The sequence below is a fragment of the Lathyrus oleraceus genome, chromosome 4 (genome assembly GCF_024323335.1).
Source record: "Lathyrus oleraceus cultivar Zhongwan6 chromosome 4, CAAS_Psat_ZW6_1.0, whole genome shotgun sequence".
NCBI lineage: Eukaryota > Viridiplantae > Streptophyta > Magnoliopsida > Fabales > Fabaceae > Lathyrus > Lathyrus oleraceus.
Genome location: NC_066582.1, coordinates 269,059,700 through 269,070,156, shown reverse-complemented (window position 1 = coordinate 269,070,156; position 10,457 = coordinate 269,059,700). Strand labels below are relative to the sequence as shown.

General features: G+C 33.2%; 1 protein-coding gene across 1 annotated transcript; it reads left to right on the top strand.

The window, feature by feature from the left end:
* The first annotated feature begins 1,223 nt into the window (after nt 1-1,223).
* On the top strand, nt 1,224-7,161 carry LOC127075031 (binding partner of ACD11 1). The gene is made up of 5 exons (XM_051016477.1): nt 1,224-1,478; nt 2,812-2,915; nt 3,010-3,085; nt 6,074-6,154; nt 6,311-7,161. Exons 1-5 carry the CDS (start codon nt 1,473-1,475, stop codon nt 6,881-6,883), a joined length of 840 nt encoding a protein of 279 aa, XP_050872434.1. The 5' UTR covers nt 1,224-1,472; the 3' UTR covers nt 6,884-7,161.
* The last annotated feature ends 3,296 nt before the right edge of the window (nt 7,162-10,457 follow it).

The following is a 10,457-nucleotide window of genomic DNA, read 5'->3' as shown; positions in this document are numbered from 1 at the left end:
CATTTTTAGTATTTATAATAATATATTATAAAAATCAACTATCAATCTTTTAAAACTAATGTATAAACTCTTTAGATTATTCTTTTACTATAATTTATTTACACTAAAAAAATATTTAAATAATCAAATAATAGTTATATTTTTTATTATCATCTTTATGTATTCAATTTCAACTATCTCCTATATATCTAACTCTTTTTAAAATGAGTTTAATTGAAATACACTGACAGTGTAAAAGGATTTTACACCGTCAGTTAATCATAGACGTCGGATATTAAAAGAAGTTTGACTTTTATTTTAAAAATCTATAAAGTAATACAAACGGATGATGATAATGAATCGACGGTGTAAAACTTTTTACACTGACAATGTATAGTAATTAATCTCTTTTAAAATTGACATATGACATTCATTTTTCAACATTCACCAATTAAATCATAATTAAATATTACAACTCTCTTTCTCTCTTGATTAAAATTTCAAATCATTCACTTTTATTTTTCTCACATTTTCTCACTTTTATTTTAATTTTTCTCTCTATTTATTTATTATTATTAAAAATATTAATAATCTATTTTTTTAATTTTAATAAAATTAATAATTTATTTTATCTTACGGATCACTAACAAAATATCAATTTTATTTTAATCAACTATTATTTTAATTTGAGATACAAAATTCTTACTTCGAAAAGGATATTTAAGTCTTTTTGTAAAATCCTTATCAACACAAATATATATTTATTTTTTTTCCATCTCACGATTTTTTTATATAAGTATTTAATATAATTAAATTTTATATGATAATTATTTATTTTATAATTAATTAAATCATTTTAAATATATATATATATATATATATATATATATATATATATATATATATATATATATATATATATATATATATTGTATTTTATATTATATCAAATAAAATTTTTATTCACAGATCACTATTAGCAAAAATATATATTTTTATTTTAATAAACAATTATTTTAATTTAAAAGATAAATTCTTATTTTTAAATATTTTTTTTTATAAGTCTCTTTTTCTTCTATTTATATTTTAATATAATTGAGTTTATATAACTATTATTTATTTTAAAATTAATAACTAAGTTAAATTTAAATAAATATTTAAATATATTTTATATCGTATAGGTAAACTTATCTATACAACCGTACAGGTATGTGGCTATTAACACGTCTTTGAAAGTCCAAGTCTCCCAATTAAGTCATTGGTCAATCACGCTCTCTCACGCGGTTTACTACATTCTACTACTACTCTTCTACTATAACTCCACCACGATACTCGCACGTGCGACGCAAATCCAGCACGCGTTTCCAAGGCCTCTCTCCTTCAGACAACGATAAATCTCTACTCGTGTCTTCACACTGCACCGTTTTCTTCATCCTCCACCTCCCTCTTTCATCTCAAACCGCCCAATTCGCCGCCGTTGCGCTTCGCCCGATATGTCGGTAAGCTCTCATCTCATCCTTGCTCCTATTTTGTTTATTTTGGTCACACTTTGCTATAACCTTGTATGCTTTACCGTATTATCGATTAGATTTATTACTTTTATAGAATCTAACGTAGTTTAGTTTAGTTCAGTTTAGTTTCAAAGTGGAGCACTAGATCCGATTTAGTCTTCTTCAGTCATGCCATGTGAATGATGTGATAATTGATTTCGTGCTTTTTTTTTTCAATTTGAAAAGTTGTATTTGCATTCAGATTTTCAAAGATTGTTTAGTTTATGTGTTTGTTTACTCATCACAGTTATTGTGTTACATTATTTATTTCATAGTAATTGATTATCTTGATATCATATCAAGTGATATCTAGCTCAAAGCTAGTCAAACAGTTAGAGGTTGAGGAAAGCAACACTTTGTTAATTTGTATTTATTGCATTTTTAGGTCAATGGAATATACTAGTTCTGATGTATTGTTGACATGTTTTTCTGTGTTGTTGTGGATATCATGATACTATACAACCGAATTTGAGAGTGATTACTGAATACTGAATACTGAATACTGAATCGACATGATCCCATCTTTTTCATCAAACTTGTTTGATCGTTATTTTCAAATATTTGGTAGGGAAAGACATATGCACCGTCATGCATATTTATACTCTGGAACCTGAATTGTCTACCGCCAATAAATTTGACGCATTTGGCGCTTCTGTGGTCGTTGGATTATTGGATGGTGCAGTTTTTAGCTCGGGATTTTTATTTAAAAAGTTATCAAAGTCTGCAATAAAATTTGAGTTGGATTATCCCAATCCAATGATTAGGGATGTGCCAAATGCATGAATGCATCAAATTATTGACTGCTGGCAATCTGATTTCCTTGGTGCTGGCTGATCAAGTTGTGTTTTGTTAGGGACTGTTTCAGATCATTTTATGTTTAACATTGATGTTTTCAGAATCCTGCTGATTTTGAGTTAAGGTTTCTGCCTTTTCTGTCTCCGTCTCCATTGTCATTTATTGATTTCTTAAACTACTTCATTTCTCTATATAGCTGTCATAAATTTTTAACTTTCTCGTATCCCCCTTTTTTGCATGTGTTGCACAATATTTCAGTTAATATGAATAGTAGTTATAAGGACCAAATTATAAATATTAAAAAAAAGAGTGGATTAGTGGCCGACAGCTTGATGCATCACTGGAAATTTCCATTCTTAGTTAGTATGAATCAGTAGATATATCATATATGCTTTGATTTTGTCCTGAAGTGTTAGATATCTGAACAGCAGAGGTGTTTTCTCCACAAGGTTTTAAACTTTTAGTGTTATATGTATTTTCTTTGCAGGTCAAGACTATTAAAGTCAGTAATGTTTCCTTGGGAGCATCTGAACAAGACCTTAAGGAGTTCTTTTCCTTTTCTGGTGATATTGAATATGTTGAAATGCAAAGGTCAGTGACTTGCTGTGCTTGGTGGTCGACTATTTTTTAAAGTACTTCAATTCTTAAGTTTTATTATACAATCATATGTTTACTATTAATGCAGTCATGACGAACGATCTCAAATTGCCTTTGTCACTTTCAAGGATCCACAAGGTGCTGAGACTGCAGTACTACTATCGGTAATATTCCTGACATTGATTATCAGTTGATATATGTCTATCAAATATGGTTATTTATGAATTAATAAAGTATCTCGAGCACTTGATCAATTTGTCCTAGATCATCATCCAAAGCATCATATATTCATTATTGAGAGTTCAGGGCTTAGAACTACAACATTGTTTGTCATTATCCAAAAGGCATCACCTTTAGATGACGCATTCAGCTTTTTGGCTAGATAATGCAGTATCAGTGAATCTTGTAGAGGACTGATATTTATTTGAGGATCTTGAAGTGCCACATGTTTAGAAACTCTTACTTGAGAGGGTTTCAGGGTCTGTTTTTTGTTGAATGTCTTGCTTTCAACAAAGTAAGTGTAGCAGAGATGAGCATGCTACTGTGGATGTGTGGTAAGACTCGACATGATAGAATTAGATGAAAATATTGGAGAGAGTGTCGGGGTAGCGCCTATAGTGGAGAAAATGGTGGAAAATAGACTTATGTGGTTTGGGCATGTAGAGAGAAGACCGGTAGATTCTGTAGTAAGGAGGGTAGACCAGATGGAGAGAAGACAAACAATTAGAGGAAAGGGAAGACCTAGAAAGATTATCAGAGAAGTTATTAAGAAAGATCTCGAGATTAATGATTTGGATAGAAACATGGTCCTTGATAGAACATTATGACGAAAGTTGATCCATGTAGCCGATCCCACATAATGGTAAAACTTAGTTGTTGCTGTTGTCTTGTTTTCAGCCCTTCCAATGTATGGACACTCCTCTTTTGATGGTATGTATCCTCCATTTCTCAAAAGGTGCTTCTCGTGTAATCTGTCATACTTGTTGGTTAGTCTTCAAAGTTCCCCACTATTTCCATCTCTGTTTTTCACACTGTCTCTCAGCATACAATCTCAATATTTTTAGGGCTTGTTTTGTTGATACAATCCTTTGCTTGCTTAGTTTTGACCTTGAAGGCTGCATATATGTCTCGGCTACTTTCTTAGGCAATTAGGAAATGGTGTCATTTTTCCTATTCATTTCACATGACCAAGTTTAGTTTTGTGAAAGAAAGTGGTGTTGGTAATCATCTTGATGCCACTGTTAGTTCACATTGATCATCTTCTGTTTCATTTTGTCAACAATAAGGGTTTTATTGCGAACCTCCTTATGTTATATATTACCTATCTGAAATTCTGAATTTTTGTCTGTGCTGAAATAAGAGCTGACATTATTATGAACCAACTATCCCACAAGCTTAAGCTATTGGGTGAAGACACACAAACGGTTATATATCTGATTTGTGGTGTGCCCTTACTCACTAACAAGTGTTCTTTGGGCTGGAAGCATAGATAATGAACAGACCCACCCTAGTTCGTGCTGAAATTTAACTCTTATTCAGACGAATGGGGGGAAATAGAGATTGAACATTACCTTGACTAAATAGTCAAATGTGTGTACAAACCGACAGTTGAGAATAGAAAAATAAGCCGGTGGGTAGATCTTTGAATGATTAATCTGTTAGGGAAGAATGAAGTCGAACCATAAAGGAGAAAGAATTCTCTACCAGGTTTCCCTTTCATGCAGTGTTGTCAAATATCGACCATGGTGGGTATAGGTGCTGGTTTTTTACTCTCCGCCATGGCCAAACTTGTGAAGGATGGTGGCACCATATGTCGGATTTTTGGCTCCCTGCCATCATTAACACTGCCGTCATGCAACTTTTACACTCTAAATGGCTATATATATTTTTAGTATGCCCATTTATCGAATCGATATATCTTATAACCCACTGACTTCTCTAGTTGTCTGTAACTGATATTCCAATCAACTGTTTTCTTTGATCTCTTCCCTTCTCAACATGGAGGCTCTGATGCTGTGCTGTGAATTAGCTACCCCAAAAGCTTAAACTATTGATTGAAAACACTTGAATGTTTATCAATTTAACTTTTTCACTCTAAATGCCCATATATATTGTTAGTATGCTCATTTATCGAATCGATATATCATATAACCGACTGACTTCTCTAGTTGTCTGTAACTCATATTCCAATCAACAGTTTTCTTTGTTCTCTTCCCTTCTCAACATGGTGGCTCTGATAGTTTATAGTTTCCACCAATCTTATTGGATATGTAACTCTGCCTATTTAGTTTACTTAGTTAATTTCAAGCTCAGAAAAAAGAGAAGAGTTGTGTTAGGCAGTCAATTGTCATTGTAAAATGTGGTTTAATCTTTATGCCATGAACCACCAAAGTGGATCTAATCTGATTTTGATACGCATGTTGTATTATTGGTTCATGTGATGTTTATGCTGGAAAATTTACCGTGCACTGCTTTAGATAGAATGTCTTGATTATATATAAAAGAAAAGATAGAAATGTCGTTTTGCTACTAGAACTGTCAGAAAGTTTCCATCATCATTCAATTTCAAATTTAATATAAATTGAAGGCGAGCTTGAAAGAGTTTATTATGCCAGTTTACCGATGCTAATCTGTCCTGGTTTGCATAGGTTCCTAGACACAAGCTGTCTTTTTTCTTGGTTTGTGTGGAAATTGAAAAAAATAGCCTTTGAAATTATGATAGTTGCCCAAGTGCCTCTACTTTGGCCTTTGGGATGTGTCTTATTTATTATTATTCTTGGGTAGTATATTATATTTTATCATTGATGATACTCTGAGTTTGTGACATTGTTTGGTAAATACTTATTCTGGTCCAACGATGTATGCAATGTCTCATGGCTCGCCCATAGATACCTGTGATATCAAATTGCTCTTTTCTAATTCACATATTGATCCCCAAAATGGCATCAAATTGGTCATGGAAGAATGAAACTGGTAGCATTACTAATCCCTAATCATTGAAAGACCAATTTGATTTCACTGGTAAACGGATGGAAACAATTTGATGCCATGTATGTTTTTGGGGAACCAAATTAAGTGTCTTGTTCCTTAAATGTAGAAGTTTATGTAGCCAGCAATTATATTGAAGGGTAACCGAGTTTTCAATATTTCAGGGAGCAACAATAGTTGATTTGTCGGTTAACATAACTCTGGATTCAGATTACCGACTTCCACCTGCTGCCTTGGCATCATCTGTAAGCCTTGCAAAGACCTTCTAATTAATGTACTTAATGGTATATGTTTGGATGGGTGGTAGAGTGTAATGAACTCATTCCACGCCAAATCACCATTCCAAATATACCCTTGATTAGGTTATTTTTTGTCTATAACTAGTGTGTAACATTTTTCAGGTCACAGAGGGTAAAACTCCTGGCGGTGCTGACTCTGCTTTACGGAAGGCAGAGGATGTGGTCACCGGCATGCTTGCCAAGGGCTTTATTTTAGGGAAAGATGCTGTAAACAAAGCAAAGGGTTTTGATGAGAAGCACCAGTTAACTTCAACAGCCTCAGCAAAAGTTACCTCTTTTGACCAAAAACTTGGGCTTAGCGAGAAATTAACTGCTGGTGCTTCAGTTGTGAGTGATAGAGTTAAAGAAGTGGATCAAAAGTTTCAGGTTTCAGAAAAGACCAAATCAGCATTTGCTGCTGCAGAACAGAAAGTCAGTACCGCAGGGTCTGCTATAATGAAGAATCGGTACATACTTACCGGTACTTCTTGGGTAACTGGTGCTTTTAGTAAGGTTGCTAAGGCGGCTGGGGATGTAGGACAAAAGACGAAAGAGAAAGTGGAAAATGCAGAAGTGGAACAAAATCGAAAAGTAGAAGACCAGTATGCGCAGGTCCTTTCTGAGTCCCCCAAAGCAGCAGCAACGAGCGAACTGCACTCTTCCAAGCCCGCTCCTGCCCAGGGTTTGATCCTTTGATTTACTGCTTGTATATACATTTATTAAAAACTCCTGCAAATTTGATATACTTGGACAAGTTTGCAGCTATTTGATTTACTTTTATAAGCGTAGAGAAACTGAATTTCCCAACATTGAAATGATATGCTCATTATCATTGCCCATTCACCATGGAGAAAAAGATAGAGGGATGGAAGCTTTTCCAGTATACTCGTGTCGTATTGCAAATTTTATTATGAGTTTTGTGAATTTTTTACAATTAAAAATTAATAAAGAGGAGAGTTTTATTTTGATGTTAAGATGAAGAACAAAGTCTACATATATTATTACAAGTGCTAAATTACTTAAAAATATCAAAGTGTTAGGTAAGCGTGAAAAAGCATCTGAGACATGAGTTTTGAGGCAGTTATACACTTGTATGGGTATTTTCAGTTAGAGCACAACACACATCTAGAAAGCCTATTGTATTGGAGTAGATAAATTTTGCTCATACTTAATTTATTTTCAAAACGAGTTTAATTACGATGAATTGATTATGTGACGTTTTTTTTTACCTTTGTTAAACATCTCTAAAAATATCAACAGGGACATGTGATTATTTTTTGTTTTGTTTTGTTGAACATGTGATTAAAGTTATGGGAGATATAAATATATAGCTAATAGTGGCTAAGTGATGAATATAAAATTGCTAAAAGAATCTGTTATATGTTACTATTAATATTTATTCCATTAAAAAATAACATGCTATAAATTATATGTGAAAAAAATGTTACAAACATGTGAAACAGATCGAAGTTTTATCATTTAATGTGTCATTTGTCTCCTCTCTTTTTTTTTGGCACGAACTTTAATATAAAATTTTGTAACTTTTAGGTCTAGAGGTACTCTCAAATTTATATTTATCATTTAAATTATATAAAACGTATTTATAAAATTTTTGAATTTGTTTTATTTTATTATTTACGATGTAATTTGATTTTAAAAAATTTAATTAAAAATATTAATTTCACTAAATAAATGGTGGTGTAAGTGGGATATCCAAATTTATTTAAAAAGGATTTGAATTTTAATTCTCTATTTTTGTTGGTTCCCAAATTTATTTAGAAAGGATTTGAATTTTAATTCTCTATTTTTGTTGGGATAGGAACTATTTAGATTTAAATATAAATTATTTAGATTTAAATTTGAGGAGGTAAAAATAATCTTAGGACCGTTTTGGCAACATTAATTATCAACATCGTTAGTTTTTAGGATACATCCATTTTTTAAACTAAATTATAGGTTATCCTTCGATTAATTTACATTAATCTTCCTATTTTATTTTTAAACAATTTTAGTTTTCTTTTCAATTCTCGATTTCATTTTTATCAAAAAAAATGACTGATGTATAACTTTTTTAATAAGTGACACAAATTGTGTAATTAATATCGCCAACAATCATATTTTACATGTTATTTTTTTTTATATTTATTTACTTAACCTAAATTAATTCTAAAAACTAATAAAAACTAATAAAAACTAAAATAAAATACAAAAATTGAAAGAAAATGACTTCATATAATAATAATAATAATAATAATAATAATAATAATAATAATAATAAATATTATTGCAAAATATAAAATAAAAAATATTTTTAAAAAATAAAAAACAAAAATTGACACATCAATTCTCTTATATATATAATTTAATCATATTGATAGCAACAAATTTAAAATATTTAATTTGTGTACACAAAATTCTCAATCATTATAATTATTATGGACTAGCCATATCTACCTCGATTCGACCACACCTTCGTAGATCCGACCACTATAAGAAAAAAGTTCTCCAGATTACTCATAACTGGCATGCTTTTTTTTTTCTGAGTCGGTCACCACAAGGCGTAACATCCAGGATTCAACTTAAGTATTTATTAAAGTTTCTAAAATGTTCTCCTGGAGACTGAACCTTCACTAAGTTCCATTCCTCAAACGGAAAGTTGCTCTAGCTATCGTTGGCGTAGTACCGTCAGCCACCAATCGACCAAGTCCAACTCCTATTTCCGCGAATACAAACATCAAGCCCAATGCTCTTCAGCAACCCGACTTAGTCCTACCGCCACCGCGACCAAGGATGAAGCAAACACCACCGCTTCAGATTCAATCATAAATTCCTATGGAAGGACTTGAAATCTCGTGCGCTTTTGGAATTCTAGAGGCGGACCATGGATCTCAAGGTGCTAACGAGTTTATAAATGGCATATATAACTCCATTCAATAACAAAATTTCAAAGCAGTGGAAGAAATGTTCCTTCGCCTAGAAGAAAGTCTCCAACACATCCAACCCCAAGATAACATAGTGCAAGAAGCCGATTCGAGAAGAAACCATTCTAAATGCCCAGAGCCTTCTGCAACGAAAGCAAATAGGAAAGTCAGGAAACCAAAAGAATACTCTAAAGGCGGGAAGCGTAATTCCCCTCCTCTGAGTTTTGGTGGAGATTGAGGCAGTTATGCTCCCTCACCGGACCATAATGAACATAAACCAAGTCGAGCACAACCTAAACATCCTCTATGTGCTCAAATTTTGGAAAGAAAAATTCCTAAATCCATGCAAAAACTCCCCAAACTAGAGGAATACAATGAGAAAGGAGATCCCGATGAATACGTGCAGCTTGTGAATGACCAGATAAATTACTATTATGTCGACGATGTTTCCAAATGCAATTTGTTAGCATTGACACTAGTCGGACCGTCCAGACTGTGGTTCAACGGTCTTCCGGACGATTCCATTAAATCATTGACAAATTTGTGCGATTGATTCACTGCACATTTCACCTCACGAAAAAAGACAACTTATTATTATAGTCGCTCTTAGCTACATAATGCAAATAGCAAGAGAAAGCTTGTCGTACATTGATCGATTCACTCAAGTCGCAATAGAAGTAAAAGGAACTGGAGAACCTCTTCAATGTTGGATCTTCGAGAATGGCTTCCTTCGTGACCATTCTTTCCGCACCAAACTAGGGAAGAAAAAGGTGATAACGACTCAAGAGATGTTAAACCTAGCTCAACCAACACTCACTTTGATAATCCAGCGTCATCCATCGATATTCGCTCTGAGCGCCCATTGGGAAAGGATCCCCTTAGGTAAAAAGAGGATGTCGATAAAGGGACATACAACCGGTATGAAAGGTATACTTCTCTGAGCACTTCCTGGGGAAGGATATACCAAGAGTGTGCGATTATCGAGTTTAGAAAAGTAGGAACCCGACCCCCTAACATCGTACAAGAATTCTCCAGGACGGATAAGTCAAAATATTTTCGCTTTCATATGGGACATGGCCACAACACTGACAATTGCATTCAACTCAAGGATGAGATCGAGTCTCTGATCAAGAGAGGTCAGCTAACCGAATACGTTCAAGGTGGTAAACAAGACCAAGAAGAATCCCAAAAGGCTAGATCCCATGCGAAAGTTCATGAATCTGAACCCCGCGGTGAAAAGGGAGATATTAGCAATGTCAAACACCCATATATTGTCTTCATCACTAGTTGGCACCTTGGGAAAACCCCCATTCCAAAGGCATGTTTAAGAGAAAGATAGCTGAGATGAT

Bases quoted from the DNA above. Each gene is read 5' to 3' on its own strand.
- LOC127075031 (XM_051016477.1), top strand. The intron at 2,916-3,009 runs GTCAGTGACTTG...CTATTAATGCAG, and splicing joins GAATATGTTGAAATGCAAAG to TCATGACGAACGATCTCAAA. The intron at 6,155-6,310 runs GTAAGCCTTGCA...AACATTTTTCAG, and splicing joins CTGCTGCCTTGGCATCATCT to GTCACAGAGGGTAAAACTCC.